At 37.3% G+C, this 17,404-nt stretch overlaps 1 protein-coding gene across 3 annotated transcripts in view; it reads left to right on the forward strand.

Annotated features, from left to right (window-relative positions):
* LOC5565863 (cyclin-dependent kinase 14) overlaps positions 1 to 17,404 on the forward strand; it is a 496,797-nt gene that overhangs the window by 342,137 nt on the left and 137,256 nt on the right. For all 3 annotated transcript variants that reach the window (XM_021842957.1, XM_021842958.1, XM_021842959.1), the window contains one exon: positions 2,751 to 2,945. In XM_021842957.1, the coding sequence (XP_021698649.1) occupies positions 2,751 to 2,945 (195 nt within the window). The remainder of the gene's footprint in view (positions 1 to 2,750; positions 2,946 to 17,404) is intronic.

The raw sequence follows: 17,404 nt of genomic DNA on the forward strand, positions 1-17,404 counted from the left end.
ACTGAATACGGTCTGATTTTCAAGTCACTTTAAGTCACTTTTTCGAGAATCGAGAGTCACTATTTAGTCATTTATTTCTCAAATCTGGTCACTAAAATAACTTTTTTCGGTACCACCTTTTGCTACCAGCCCTGCTGATAGCGTTGCGCTGGTCTCTATGCAATGCCAAGTATTTTTAAGTATCCATTTGGTTGTTTGAAAAAATATCCTGTCCGCGATGCCCAACTGATCTGCTTGGATTATGTTTTCACTCCATTTCCTCAGTAAATGTACCCCTAGGTCTCAACGTCGTCAGCCGGAAAGAGCGATGGAGGCATTTCCGCTCTTCATCATGGTGGTTTTGCCGAGTTGATGGTGTGCGAAATCACCTGCAAAAGGATGACAGTTTTCTGTTTATTATGCTTGCTTTTATATTATTTTTACTTTGATCTTACACACTGAAAGAGACTAAAATCATATATTGATACATACCATGTAGTCTACTTCTGATTGACGAAATAATAAATAAATACCCGGAAAAAATATGAGTGAATTTATTTGAAAAAAAAAAAATCATTTCCTCAGATGGGATTTGAACTCAAGACTGTTTTGTGCTAGACGAGCGCTTTACTTATTAGGCTACTGAGTCACTTGGTGGCTTCAAACCATTTTTATCAATTGTAATCTTCTGAGGCTTTCAGTCACCAAGTGGCTCAGTTGCTTAGTTGGTAAAACACTAGTTTAGAATACAAAAAATGGTTTTGAATTCCATCTAAATATCCAAGTTTTAAAGTCAAAACACAAATTTAATAGTAATTTTTAACACAAGAAAACATGTAAAAGATTTCAAATCGAATTATAATTAAAAAAATTGGAATGAAGTCACTTCATAATGTACATGTACATTCTCTGAAAGTGTTCTATTTTCCCCTGATAATTGAAGCCACTTTAGATATTGTTATTGTAAACATACAGCGGAACCTTAGTTGCCTCCTAAAAAAACCCGTTCTAGTTTCATGTGAATTGATTCAGATTTCCTTTTTTTGCGATCCTTTGCACGACAGGCTACCATCATCATCATCATCATCACCACCATCACTATTATGCAGCGACAGGCACCTGAGCGAGGCTTTTGCTTACCGCGACAAGGAATTTGAAACAGCTCACTTGTTTTCATAGCAGTGCAGCTCAGCAGAAAATAGGTGTGGCAAAGTGAAAGCAGTTCATATAATGATGATGGATTTATGTGACTACGGCCCGTACTCTTCATCAATCAATTCAGGCTTAGCCTAAGAGATACGGCGAAGAATGCTATGGTTCATGGTTTCTTAGTTAATTTTAACGCTTTTACCTAAATATTGATTTGCAAGCAAACATTAAAGATAGTTTTCTTCAACAAAAGTGCAGCTGAAAAGAGCATAAGTTTGATTTCCTCAAGTTTGATTGTGTCCTTTGATCTGTAGGCAAATCCTAATTGAATTTCTACGCATGAAAGAGGCACTGACCCTCTCGCATCAATCGGAGAAGCTTCGTTCTCAATTTAATTATGTATGTTTCTATTTGGAGTGGCCAAGCGTCCAAGTGGGTATAACTTCGATCCTGTCATCATCGATGTGGAAAATTGATTCCATTCCGGGAGAAATGCTACAAATGTCATTAATTTTCTCATTCAAACAATAATTTACGGTTGATTAACTCGAGGATGGGCTGTGGTGGCACAAAGTTTGGAAATGGTCAATTTGTCACAATTTTTCCTTCGACCCCAAAACGATCAGTACGGATGCTGCTGGGCTGGACGAAGTAGTTTCTTATTCTTCTTTTTTTGGGTGTTACTTAACTTTTTTGTTCCAATACAATTAATAACATCTCCTTACCAAATTTCATGCTTCAAATGTATTTAAAAGACTTTAATTAGCTTTATCAAACCCTCAAAATTTCTTAATTTTTTTTACAAACATTACGTTCCAACTGGGACAGAGCTTGCTCCTCAGCTATGTATTCTTTTGAGAACTATTAACTGAATACTTTCTTTGGTCAAAAAAGTTTCGGTATGATTATATTAGGCTGTTTTGAGGACAATTCATACAAAGTTGTTTCTCCATTTGAATAATGAACCATCAATGACTCGACTGCTGCGTGACATGCATTCTGTTACTCAATTATCTTGAAATTATTGTTTTGCAACTCGTAGCTTCATAAGCTAGAACCCCCTACTGAATCCACAGGATTTGTTAGCTCAACGAATTCCGCAACAAACTTGTGCGCGATTGTTTTTGCCGTTTCCCTTCCATCGAACTCGGTTGTGCAAATTGTTATCGATTTTTATCAGCACGTTCCCCCGTGCCTGTCACAAAGCTGATGGAATTTCCGCCAATTCCTGACCGCGCTCTTCTTCTATATCTATATGATCCACGAAATAATATTGAGCGTAGAAACGAGTAGGGTGAATATACCGGTATTTGACATCGAACTAGTATTCGTATTCATCAAATCGCTTTAAAATTATATTGCAACATTCTCAAAAAATCTCGAAATTTTCGAAGAAAAAAATCTTCAAAATTTAGACTTATTGGATTTTATTTATTAGAAGGATTCGTTTAACGTATTAACAGTAATCAGAAGTCTATACATTGATTAAAAAAAAAGAGTTCCTCAGATATTTTTGTTAAATCATTCTGCTATCTGCTATCAGATATTTTTGTTAAATCATTCTGCAGCGCAAGCATATTTTGATTTTCATTTTTTCTTCTCTCCCTTTTTTCCACCCACAGCGATATCACGAGAAGAGAACGACGATAATAGCACACAGCACAATAACCATCACCATCCCCACCACCTGCACCACCACCACGGTCATGGCCACAATCGTGGCAGTAAAGTGCCCTTCAATGGATACACATCCGAGGAGTATCTGGACCGGTTGGAGCCAAATGGAAACATTCCCGTCGACAAAACCTACAACAAACGTAAGTCGAATTTGTTTATATTGATTTTTGGAACGGTCTCACCAATCGTGTTTTGCAAAGGATCCGATGAACCGATCTTGAGTGCACAACCGTGCTTACATTTAAGCCATTCAAGTGTCTATTGAAGTACTGCATCCACCTATCACAACTCTCCGATTAAATTCTTGCAACCGAATGTTCACTAAACCGTGTATCTACGGTACTGGTACATTGCCAGTAGACCTCGTCAGCATCGTAAATTATTCAAATCTACAATCTTATATAGAAGCACGTACAGAATCCCATGCATATTTACAACTTTTCCATTTGATCATCTGTTCGACAAATGACCAAAAGACGATTCCGGAGAAGCACTTCATCACAATTTACTCGATTCCACGCAATCGATTTGACCGCAAAGTGACCCAATTCTTATTCCTACCAAGACGTTCCCTTTCCTTTGGTAAACTTCTTCGGGCTAACTACAAATTGAGCGGGAAACTATCTCACCCTGAGGATAGTGGAGATAGCACCCCCGTCGTCATATCCGATTGATGCTGTTTGTTCTTGCGGCTTATCGGAGCTCGAAAGCCAACGAAAAACCCAAACACACACAGACCAGACCGGAAGAAATATAGATTAGCACACGTTCCGACAATCATGGACGATGGTGGCGCCAATGGCCAACGTTGGGAATGCGAAAATATGGGAAAAAGTTGGTTGTCATCTAAACATAGCCCGAACGTGACAATAAAACCGAGTGTTTGTTGGGTACAATTTTGGGGGTATGGAGGGGCTATGAACTAGGTGGGAAGAGGTTTGGTGAATTACTCCTGCTAGATTCGCATGTAGTTTTTGGCGATTCATCGAATTTTAACGCAAAATTATTGGATAGAGGGCTATATCAGCATATCCCATACGGAGGATGTCACGAACCATTCTTTGGTTGAATAAAAATTGGGAGCTTTTCTAATACCGCTGATTTTTTTCTTTTGGTGTTCGTAAAATCTGGGGTAAATCCTGCAGGAATATCTTGAAAAATTTCTAAAAAAACAAGGCATAATGCTGTGTGAAATCTAGGAAAATTTTTGTAACAGTTCAATGGAAATTCTTTGAAAAAATCCATCAGAAATATTTATATAGCCAACTCTCCCTTACTCGATATTCTGTACCTCGATATTTTCACTAATTCGATGGAATGCGCGGTCTCATCAATTTAGTAGAGATGGTCGGATTTCACATTTTTCGAACCCGAACCCGACCCGTACCCGACTTATTTTATTTCTTCAAACCCGGACCCGACCCGAACCCGAGACAAAAATTGAAAAGCAAACCCGTACCCGACCCGAACCCGAAAAATTTTCGCTGTTCAAAACCGAACCCGACCCGAAACCCGAAAAAGTTTTCTAAGAAAAACCCGAATAGAACCCGAGCTCGGAAAGATGATAAATTCATCGTTTCTGTAGCATAGGGAAGCTTTTAGGTTGTTACTTTGTGAACAATTCTCACCAAACCCGACCCAAACCCGACTAAACCCGACTTTTTTCAAGCCCGAACCCGACACGTACCCGATAATTTTTTAGTCTTCAAACCCGACCCGAACCTGAACCCGAAAAAATAAAAATTTTCAAACCCGAACCCGACCCGAACCCGTCGGGTTCGGGTTCGGGTCGGGTTTCGGGTTTGAAAACCCGAGACCCGACCATCTCTACAATTTAGCATACTTTGATCCCTCTGTAAGTCGATACCTCTCTAACTCGATGTTCCCTAATCGATGGGATCTGTTTGAGTTTCCTATGCAGGTTTACCTCTTTAACTCGATATTTTCTTTAAAAGTTTCAAATATCCTCCAAATGTTAATACCATACATTTGAATGTTTTGATTATATTTATAGTAAAATTGAGGGTTTTGACGTGTTTCAGGGTAATAAAACTTTATTTTTTTGATGACTGTTTAAAGGGTGTAAAGCAGGTAAATGTGTCAAAACTATACTATTTTTCACGTTCAAATAATTATTTTAAGTAGATGAAAAAACCGAATTTAGTACTATACCATTTAATTCCACTAGAGTTTGTATCCTTTGACAGATACGCGTATTTCGACCTCAACTGTAAGGCCGTCTTCAGTGTCGTGTACTAGACTCGACTCGAAGTTGAAAATAAGTGCTTTTCCCCTAAATTCGAAAATTTTCCTCCGAACTCCTTGAAGAATTTGTCCAAAATTTCGCAAAAATTGGCAGGACATGATTTAGCGAAAATCTGACCGCAGTTCTATTATCGTTGAAAAAGAAATCAATGCATTTAAGGAAAAAATCGTAATAGGGTAAATTATCAAATATTGCACGGGCAAATGTCTGTGAAATAATTTTAAATTTATTTTAACCATTTTAAGAAATTTCACCAGAAGATCATTCAAAAATCTCTTTCTTTGGTGCATTTGGTATTTTCAAGAAGTTTTCTACCGTACTGAATCCGAAAAAAATGTAACCTTCGCCTAGCTTGTTCAAGAGGAAGGGGATCATTTGTTCCCATTTATGCTGCTTTGCCTATTGTAATTTGGTGACCCCATTTCATAGAACGAGCCATTCAATGTAACCTTTTTCCAGACGAGTAAAGAGATATTTAGATATACTACAGTTAATCACATTTCAAATTTGTTTCTAGTTAATATTAAAAACTGATTTTCATCCCCGTTTGTTGAACTTGTGTATGTTTAATTTTTTTTAAGTCACTCGTTCGATAATTTTAGTCACTAAGGTCACTTGCTATTGCTGTCTGGCCGCTACCAGCCCTCCCTTAGGAGATTTTTCAGGAGATCTGCGTTGTACTCATACAGAAGTTCATTCAGGATGTCTAGAGATTCCTCCAGAAGATTCTGCAGGAATTTTCCTAGGGATGAATCCAGCATTTTATCCAGGGCTTTCCCCAGAAGATTCTTACTGAGATTTGTCGAATTATTTCTCAAGTAAATTTTCCTAGAATATTCCTTCAAAAAATCATTAAATGTTTCCATCGGAAAAGGGCAGAACAACTGTCATATCATTCCTATACAATTTTCGCTATGGATTTCATCGCAAGTTTTTTCAGAGATTTCTCTTAGTTAGGTAATTTTGTCAATTTATCAAGAGAATGTTCTAGGGCTTCCTCAAGGTTCCAAAAGTTCCTTAGGAGATCCTTGCGGGAGTTTTTTCCTACACGAGTTCAACAGGAGTTTCAAAAAGTTTCATAAGAGTTTGTTTTTGATATCTTTTTTTCATTCAAGCCAATTTTTGGGGAAACTAGTCCAAATAAAAAAAATCTTGGTAGTCGTTGTACGAATTCATAGTGAAATGTTTAACAAGTCCTGGATGAATTATTAGAGGAATTGAGAAATTTCTGGAGTGTTTTTTGGAGCAGTTTAAAGATTCTCGGTCAAAATTTTAAATAAGTCCTAAATGAATATTTTGGAGGCAGTTCTAAGGTTGAAAGATATACTGGATGGATTTATGAAGAAATCTAAGAAAAAAAATATCAAAGAAAAATTCACTTGAAATTTTCAGCACAGAATTTTTGGACAAATTTTGAGAAAAAAAACACTGTACATTGGGCCAGACCGCAAAATTTACAGGAAAAAAATATTTTGACTATGAAACAATATTTTGACTATGACTACGTAACAATTTTGCCGTAGACACGGAATATTTAAAGGAAATTTCTTAAATCTTTGAAGAAATCTGGAATTCTAGAAACATCTTTAAAAATATTTCTGATTGAATACTTAAATTTTTATGATCTGGTAAAACGCATCGAAAAATCACTCTATGAATTCCCGAATAAATTTTTGAAGCCCTGAAATAAACTTTCGGTCAATGCCTAAATTAATTTCTGTGGAATTCCAGGATGAAAAAAAATCAGACATTTTGCCCCACTCTGGTGTTATACTTGCTCGAAGTACATGATATAATGCAAGAAATCAGGGAGTATGTTTTCTGGGTTTCGAAATCCGCTTAAATGTACTGGAACTCGAACGAACTCGTGTGATACAGTCGCCTCTCCACATCTCGATATCGAAGGGACCATCGAGATACGGAAAGATCGAGACATGGAACAAATTTTTAATGATCACTAGATTGAAACTCACTCCGTTACCAGGAAAATAATAAACAAGCAGACGTCATCTCGCGTTCTGAAATTATTTTGAATCACTAAAATCTAGTCTAGTCACCTTTGGTTATGGTCATATCGACATCTTCTTCTTCTTCTCTCTGGCGTTTCGTCCCCACTGGAACAGAGCCTGCTTCTCAGCTTAGTTTTCTTACGAGCACTTCCACAGTTATTAACTAAGAGCTTACTATGCCAATGACCATTTTTGCATGTGTATATCGTGTGGCAGGTACGATGATACTCCATGCCCAGGGAAGTCGAGAAAATTCCCTTTGCGAAAAGATCCTCGACCGTTGGGATTCGAACCCACGACCCTCAGCTTAGTCTTGCTGAATAGCTGCGCGTTAACGCTACGGCTATCTGGTCATATCGACATACGGAGAGAAAATTTGGAACGAAAAATCAACAGGAGCACATCGAGATATCTAGATAAGGAGGATATCGTGATATGGAGAGAAAAAATGTATGCAGACTGAAGGGACCGAAGAAATCATCGACATAGGGAGAGATATCGAGATGAGGAGAGTCGACTGTAGACTAAAACAGCCATTCCATGAAAAACCGATCTAGTGGGTCACCGAATTCCGTGAAAATTTGCTATTTTGTTCTTTATTTGAAATAAGGCGCCATCCACAAATAACGTAACGCTCTATGGGGAGGGGGGAGTAGGCTCAAGCGTTACGGCTCATACAAAAATTTGAAATTTTTCATGCCAAGAACCGTTACGGAGAGGGGGGGGGGGGGTCAAAAATTTCCAAGTTTACCGTTACGTAATAAATGGATGCTGCCTAAGGATACACGTGCTTTTAGATTGTTTGATTAGGATGACCATTTCCGAAATAGAGTGACCGAAAAAATCGCGACTTTGCAACATTTTTATTTGTTAAAAATCATTACTTTTGAACCGCTTGACCGATTTTCAATTTTCGTGAACAATATGAAAGCTGAAATTTTTTACTTTCAAGAAAAATATAGAATTACACAAACATTGTTTTTGCATGGAAACAAAATAAAAAATCTGTTTTTTGTGTTTTGAAGGCCTTGGAACCAAAGCGGCTATTGCTGTTCTCATTTTTTCTTGAAAGTTCAGAAAATTTTACGTTCACTGTCAAATTTTTAGCGTTGTTTTAGTTTTTGGGGTATTTTTTTTTTGAAAATGAAAAATCAGTCATTTTTATCGGCACACACTGTAGGTCTCAGCGCATTAGATTTTTTATTTCTAAAAAATCATAAATTTTGAACAGCTCAACCGATTTTCAGTCTTTTTTATGGAATGAAAGCTTAAGATTCAACGTTTCAGAAAAAATATAAAACTCCGAAAACATTTTTTTTACACGAAAAAAATTAAAAAAAAATGAATACTACTTTGAAGCATTAATTTACTTTTAAGAATTTGGAAAATCAGTTTGACATTTTGACATGATAAATACAAACACAAACAGTATGCGTACCAAACGTACCGGCTAAGATACAATGTTTTGGCCAGCAAACATCGAGAACCCAATTTTAATTAAAGGAATTTGCTTTTTGAATATGGCGTATGCCTCTTGTAAATTACAAAGAACTAATCTACGTTGTACGTAAACTTTACCATATTAATCAGATTTAATTATGTAGTCCCGTTTTCCGGGACATGCGCGGCTTATCTCATCGCTTTCGTAGAACTGTCTGACCAGCGTAAGCCCTTCTTTTTTATGGAGTTCTTTTGCCTTTTCAGCAAAATGTTGAGAGACATCGAATTCCTTCCTTATCCTATATGCTGTCCAGTCTCTTGGCAATGTAGTAAGAATCCTGTATTTCTCATCTCTATCACGCGCAACCATGATTTTTTTTGAGCTGAAGAATGATATCTGCATCATGTGTCGAGGATGCTTGGAAAATAGTGAATCCAATTGACTCAGCAATTCTCTTGCAAAGTAAATAACGTCTCTGCAACTAAGTTAGAAAAAAAGCAAAGTTATAATCTCTTCCAAATTTTAAACCTACCGTTATAAAATATATCTCAATATGAATACAAAATTCTTTCCTTGGCTACTACATGCAGCTATTTCAGGGAATTTTCTTTTCTGATTTCTTATTTTCAAAAAATTATATCTCAAAAACTAAAAAACCTACATCGCTGAATATTTGATCATAAACGTAAAATTTTGTGGACTTTCAAGAAAAAATTAGAACAGCAATTGCCTCTTTGATCCCAAAGCCTTCAAAACACGAAAAAAAATTGGAATTTTTGTTTTTTTTTTATGTAAAAAATACAATTTTTGTGAAATTTTCTTGAAAAGTCAAAATCTTTAGCTTTCATTTCGTCCAAGAAAATTGAAAATCGGTCAAGCCGTTCAAAAGTTATGATTTTTAACAAATAAAAATTTTGCATAGTCGCGATTTTTCTGGTCACCATATTACGCCCTTCAAAAAATCACTAGTTATGCCTGTATATCTGGAGGCCTTTACTCAAAAGAGGTTAAAGGACAACCTCAAAGCTGACTACACCAAAACTGATTGAAACGCATTCGTCTAAGCTTGCATGAATGAAAACCTTTTTTTTATTTTAGACTGAATACTGGCTTATTGATTCAATGTTCTGTACTCAACGGAGTTGTTGAACAGCCCTGGATATCCTTTGGACTTTGTGCCGTTAGATTCTGTTTAGTCTGGTTGGATATAAATCTCCGAGAGATCACTGATTACGCCAGTAGATTCGAAAGCCTGACCATGAGCATGATTGACCGCTCGCAGTTGCTACTCCGTTATTGCAAGAGCAGCTGTTCTTACACAGGGAACCAACAGACGCTACCCAGGATCAATATCATTCAAAATGTGCTCTCATTATTAAAACAAACAATAACGGCGCTGGCTGTGTCCGAATGCAGGTCAATTTGGGGATGGGAGGGAAATACTGACGTCTTATTTGCATTTTGGAAGCCGAGGAGTCCTCTGCATTTTCAAAAAAAAAAAAACACTGGAGGTTTGAATATTGGGAAGGATTCGTTTTGATAAACGATAAATGTATAATTTGCAGTGAATTCTAGAGCACAAACATAGATGTTTATACTCGTAAAACGCCCACTTAATGCGAAACGGACACAATTGATCCGGATTCCGTCGCTCGTCTACAAAGAAGCTTACAACATATTGAGTTTGTTTGAGTTTAGACCAGAGATGCATTTTGAACGCTCATGATCTGTGAGCGTTCATGAATGTTCCTTTGATTGCTCTCGTGTTCATGTTCAAATTTTGAATAATTACAAGGATCACTAGACTGATCGCGAATTCATGTTCCCCAATTTGTTTGACAAGCTCGCATTTGCGTACTTTGGCCTTACAGTCCTACTATTCCTCCATACAATCTACCCCTCTTTCTATCCTGATTTTAGGATAACGTGAATCTGTTGATTGGGCGATGGCTGCGCCCCAACAAGGGAATTATATGCGCTTATTGAGCCAACTGAAATTCGGGACAAATGATCAAGAATCACAGATATAGGTAAAAAATCACTTCGGAACACGCAAATATAGAAATATACACAGTAAAAAATAATGAAGATTACACGTCATGTAAACTTCATTTATGCGATGTAAACATGACGTCATGTAAATTTAAATCTGAAATCATGTAAAAATGGGTTATATGTCATGTTATCACAGAGGATTATGCTGGATTACATGACATATAATTGAAGTTTACATGACATATCATGTAAATATCCATGATACTCCACGCTCCAATTATGTGCATTATATGTATCAGAAATTTACATGTTTCGTTCGAACTGTGTATGTATTCTGTATCTTCGTTTTTTGGCAGAACGCTGCGGGAAACCGGAAGACAGTTTTGTTAGATCCGACGTACATAAATCGCAGGCATAGTAGCAATATCCAAAAGCTTGTTGAGCTGCTGTCGCTAACAGAGTCAATCAATTATTCGAATAGTGGATGTGCATCATTTGTTGCGAAATAAGTTTCAAATATTCTGGCAACTAATTCAACGGGCAATGTAAAAATACAATTTTTGAAAACAAAATGCATGTTTATTTAGAACAGTCTTGCCAATGAAAACACCAGAACATGGATCTAGAATTAACGATACAAGAGATGTTTCGAGAACCACCATTGCTTATTTGTACGACCTAGAAAAAGAATTTATATTAATAAATAGCTATTCACTTATTAAATACAGCTTTTAACTTGACGCGAATAAAACTACTATGAATTGTAATGCTCCTGCCTTTGCATCCTGTTTGTATCTGCCATATATCGTGGAGAATAACGAATAATGGTAACGGTTGCCACGCGATGATCAGAGTCCTGTGATCAAACAAGCAATATGTTTAAACTTGAACACGGCTCTCGTGAGCACAGGTTTTGAACAGAACATGAACAGAACGCGTTCAAATACATCTCTGGTTTAGACCATATTCACCAACATCATATTTGTCACGGGTTCTTTTAACGGATCTATACCATGTATCATTGTAGATTACTGCATCAGTCGAAATCAGAGCACCGACCAAGTCATGAGTGAAAATTGTCAGTATTCTCCACACATTCCAAATTGAAATCAGACACAAAGAATCGTCAAACCTGACAGAAATAACGTATCTACCATCGTTTCATCACTTGAAAGATCAAAGCAAGAGGGTCCTTGTTGAAAATTGAGTTCGCTTCATGTGAAGCGATAGTACCTATCTAGCTTTGTTTGAACATATCATCTACATCATTACGGTGTGTTTGATTTCACATTACAACAGCAAGCACAGGACACTTATTGAGCATCAACAACAACTTTTCGGGAAACGAAATCACATTACGAATCCCAATTCAAATGAAGGCGAAACTGCTTTCAGGCTGTTGCTCTAATTGTACCCTTTGCGGGCAAATATACACCTTCACTGTTTGCCCAATAATAACGATTTGCCAGTAGAACACAAGTGGCGAACGCATCTGCAAACGGCGACGGCTTCACAAGATAAATTCAATTTTCTCATTAGTGAACTGCTCGCCGTTTCCGTTCTGGCGCGCTTCCGATATTGCTGCTACAAACGCGGGAACAAACGACCCGGATCGATAATTGTGTGTCATGTGCGCTGCTGTGAGTACCGGCTACCGATATGGAGCATTTCCAGATCAAGACGCAAATTAAGATGGCATTTTACAAAATTTTACTGAATTTCCTAGACTAAGCTTTGAAAAGGTTTTTTTTTAATATTTTTTCTTGAGATAGCTGAAGTTTAACCGTAAATTTTCCTAGTTATATCCAAGGAAAGTCAAATACCTCAACATATATATTTTTACAGTTTTAAGGTGAAGATAGATCAAAGCCACGCCTCAAATATTCAAGAGCACAAATCTAGAGAATCAGTCAGCCGTTTAAGCTAAAAACGTCGATTGATCACTTGCTAATGCAATCCTTATTATTTACTGAAACTTGTTCGATGGCACAATTTTAATCAAATGAACAGTTTTTTGTTATAAATTTGCACATTGTAAAAACAGAAAATTGAACAAAATTTCGATGGGAAGTATCATATTCATACAATTAATTCAATTCGGAAAAGTTCCATCCACGCGATTTACGTTACGAGCTGGAAGTGCTCCATGGCAAATTTCGGAGAAAATGTACCAGCTCGAATCTGCCTGAAAATATTTTCGGATAAATAAATTTATGATTATAATACCACAGACATAAAATTTCGCTTCTCGATTTTCACCACCGGAATTTCTCGTAACCTGCTCCTCTACTAATGTCAGTGCATGACCGTTTTGGATGCTTCACTTCGCCATGATCCCATAATAAATGCCTCCTCTAGGCAGCATCAGCAGCAGCACCAGCATGGAAGCGAGGATCCTGTCGAAAGCTTTTCACGATGGAACCGAGCCAAAATATTTAGTGGAACGTGTTTGGGGCGATTTCACGATTCGTGATGTCTGCGCACGTGGAGCTCCACTAGCTATAGTAAAAGAGAGTCTGGGTGTGGTCATGATGCAGCAGCACCCGTAATGACTATTTTGACCGGACGACAGGCGCCAGAATGTCCTGTTATGAACGTGGTCCGCTGGGTTTTGTCTCGCAGGGCTTTTTAATTATTGACTTGTGCTGGTGGCAGTTAATTTGGCACTATGAAAGGAGTTTATAGTTAGGCGACACGCAACGTAGCTCTCGAAGTGGTAATTTTGGGATGGTTTGTGAACATAAATATTAAAATAATGACGTGCCTTTTCCATATCTTAATGAACCCATTTTTCTTGTTCTCAAGTGGGTCTAAACACGTTTTTAATTGAGATTTATTTAAATGCGACTTTCATAAATTCTAGAGTTAGAGGGGGTTCAATTTCCAGTCGGTCCAGGATCTTTTCGTTATGGAAATTTTCTTTGACTTCCCTGGGCAAGAGTATATTGGTACCTGCCACACGATATACGACTGCGAAAATAGCAACATTGGCAAAGAAAGCTCTCAATTAATAACTGTGGAAGTGCTCGTTGAACACTAGGCTAAGAAGCAGGCTCTGTCCCAGTTAGGACGTCATGCAAAGAAGAAGAAGAAGAAGAAGAAGAAGAAGAACACGGATAAAATATGATCCAATATGGTTGCTTATTATTTATTTTACAGTTTACCATGCTAAGTTTAACAGCAAGCAGCAAGAAGCAGAAATTGAATAAATGGTGCAAAATGAGATACTGATAAAAGTCTGAACAATCTGAAACTGTCAGCTATCAAGGCTCAGTAGCTTAGTTGGTAAAGCGTTCGTCTAGCATACAAGAGTCGTGGGTTCAAATCCAGCCTAAGAACTTTGTTTTATGATTTCGATCACAATTTGTTTATCTTCACACAAGCGAAATGAGTTATTATCTAACTGATATTGTTTTTAACTAGCGATTTGTAAAAGTTACAGTTCTGGGACCGTTTCATTGTAAAATGGTGTAAAATCACAATGAAATAGCATCTATTTAGCTTAAATTCATCCCTGTTAAATAGAATGATATGTTTGATCAAACCACCTTCAATCGTGAAACATCACAGAAAAGAAAAAAAATTCTACAGACGATAAACTTCACTAGAAAACCTATCGTCTAAATCCTTCCTGTCCATCCTCGGGGTTGGATAAGCACATCTTTCAGGCTCCAGGCCCGTCTATGTCAACCGTTTTCCACCCAAGCTTCAATCAAGTTTAGACCCTATTTCCCGGAAGTCCACAAAGTTCGTTTCCTTCATCCACAACACGCTTCAGTGAACCACAAACGCCGACGACGCCGCCATTATAAGCCAATATAGGCGGATGAAAGTGACACGTCCATCACGGAACCGATAAATGTGTTTGCGGAGTGTCTTTCACGGGAAAAAAGTTCCTCGAAGACATCAGACAATGACGTGAGAAAAGGCTGTGGTGGAACATAATAGCTTCATCCTGGAATTACTCCGAGAATGTTGAACTTTGGTTAGGGTTATTTGAGAAGTTCTGGGTCAGAGACAGGTATGATTTTCTGAAACTGTTTTTATCGGTTTCGTTACACAACGAAACTTTTGATGTTCTCATTCAAGCCGTGGATTACAGATAATCGCCAAGTTCTGTTCAAATTACCCCACAACTACTGTATCCTTACAACCGGCGAGAATCATTATCCAATGAAGCCTAACTAACTCCACCGTGTCGTTAGCAGTCAATAGTGGTACGGCGTGAAGGCTGTGGTTTTCCTGAAATTCAGTCTCATCGGAACTATCGTTCTGATGATTGTGTCCGGCGTGTTGGTGCTGACAGGGCTGGTAGCGAGTTGCATTTGACGACTTAGTCACAGTTTCCACCTAGTGAGCTTGAGCTTACCACCCGTGGTTACTACTCCAGTGTCGTCAGATCAGCTGCACTTACAGAAGGAACCAACCAGATGAATGCTTGGGACTAATAAACACTCTCAGTGTATAAGTGCTGGTGATGTTTTATTTTAAGGCAACAATGATGCCTGCCACGTGAGAATAAAGGCCAATGTGGGGAAAGGGGAAGAATTGATGCTGCATTTAAAACTGGCCAACTGTAGACCGGATACATCTAAGTCAGTTCATGCGGAAGGTATAGGGGTAAGGTAATTTTATGGCAGAGATACTTGCTTTGGTTAGCAAACTGGACGTGTAAAGGCGTAAGAAAAGGCGTGCTAAAATGATGGAAGAATTTAAACGTAGGGAAACGGTTCCCTGTCCGTCTCTGGTTCTACCGATTGCTATGAACGAATAGTTTGAGTTTGATAAATTAGGAGGGTAAGATAGAAGCCAGTGAAAAATGCAACTACAAAGTACGATGAAAAGGATTCAACCTTATAAAGCCAAAGCGGTAGTTATTAGATCACCGGCCCCATTATTTTATGCCTAGTCACTAAAAACTCATTATTTCCAACAAAAAGTCACTACAGTTAACTCTCCCTTACTCGATATTCCGTATCTCGATATCGAGTTAGAGAACCATAGTAAAAGTTGGTTTTCATGGCTAACTCGATAATTCCTTGGATCGCAGTTGCACTGGTTTGAAGAATTCTCGGTGGAATCTGATGGAGTCTTTGAAGTTATCTCTGCAATAATTCCTGGTAAAGTTCTTTGATCCTAGTAAAGGTTTCACTGAAGGCATCACTGGAGGCATTCCAAAAGAATCTCCTTCAAATACTCCTGTCGAAATCACAAGAGAAATATGTACGAATATCCCTGCATAAATTCCTGGAAAAATCTTTGGAGGAATCCGTAGAGGAGCTCCTGGCAATTGCTGAAGGTATTTCTAGAGCCCTATCGGAACCGGCCTAAAAAATCCGCTTAGGGAATCTCTGGAGAAATTGATGTAGGAATTAAGGCATATTTTGGAGGAATTTCTGGTAAAATCCTTGGAGGATTCTTTTAAAGAATTCTTGGAGAAATCTCTGAAGATATTTCGAGAGGGATTCTTTAAAAAGCGGTCCATTAATTACGTAAGAGTTTATGGGAGAAGGGGGGTTTTGAGATTTCTTACGTGCCATACAATTTATTTTTAGTTTTCATACAAAAAATCTTATCATGGGGGTTGAAAAACTTTGAAAAATGTCTAACGTAATAAATGGACAGCCCCTAAGGAATCTCTGGAGGCTTTCCTGGAGCCCTATTCGAGCCTCTTAGTCTAGCACACGGCTTAACGCTCAACGCTCCGTCATCGTAATCATCGTCATCATCGAAACTTCAAAAGCAGTTTTTCTGTCCAAATCTAGAAATTATTCGATGAAAATTTGTTCACTGTGTTTCGGTTGGAGAATAGAATACAGTGAACACATTTTCATGTAAATTTTCTTGATTTTGAACGAAAACACTGATTTGAAAATTCCGAAATCAATGACGGATCCTGCCCCCTTAAGTATTGTTTCTGGCCATAACAAAGTTGTAACAGATTTTGTTACTAAATTAGCGCATTTTTTCTAACAAAATATGTTATAATTTTGGCTGGTTAGTAGTTAAAATAACAAAAAATACAACACAATTTCTTTCTCACTAAACAAAATTGAAACAAAACATGTTATAATTTACACAAAAATATAACACATTATGTTTCAAATCAAACAAAAATATAACTAATTTTATTATTTTTTTTTTCATAGCTGAATTTTAACAAAATTCGTTATTTTCTTTGCCATCAGATTTTTTAAAGCAACTTGAGTTATAATTCAGTTTTAAATAAAAAAAAAATGAAACAGCTTTTGTTATTATAACTGATTTTGTTTCAATTGTGTTACAATTTCCTCCATTAACTCAAAGTGCTTTTAACAAAACTGAAACAAAATTTGTTATTTGTAAATCGTGAAATTATTTTGTTATAATCCACTGATTGGGATCTTCTTATCAAGAGAAATCTGATCATAGAGGTAAACAATCGTCTTTCCCGAAAGGATTAGATATCCTATTCTGCATGCTCGATGGATTGAATTACCAAAAAATAATGAAATTCAAACACCAATAAAAAAAATATTTTTTAAATATTTGACGACCTGGGAGCACAAAATTACGGCGTGATGGAACATGTTTGCAAACCGGAACGAATTTAGCAACCCCAAATTTACTGGAGACACATGATTTGATCTTTGAGAGCCGCGAGAAGGTTAGTTTTGTTTCGCTGTATAATTTCTCGACAATCACAATCGAAAATTTTGCCAAACTCATCCATGCATTTGTTCTTGAATTCCACAAATATTTCGATTTCTACGAAATTTGAATACAGTTTTGTCCCCATTTTGTCAGCCCTATGCTGCATTTAGGGATGACAAAATCGGGAAAAAATTTCAACTGGTTTCAAGTTTTATTTTAACTTAAAGACTTAGTTTTATGATTTTGTTAATAAAA

This window comes from Aedes aegypti, chromosome 2 (genome assembly GCF_002204515.2).
Source record: "Aedes aegypti strain LVP_AGWG chromosome 2, AaegL5.0 Primary Assembly, whole genome shotgun sequence".
In the NCBI taxonomy this organism is placed as follows: domain Eukaryota; kingdom Metazoa; phylum Arthropoda; class Insecta; order Diptera; family Culicidae; genus Aedes; species Aedes aegypti.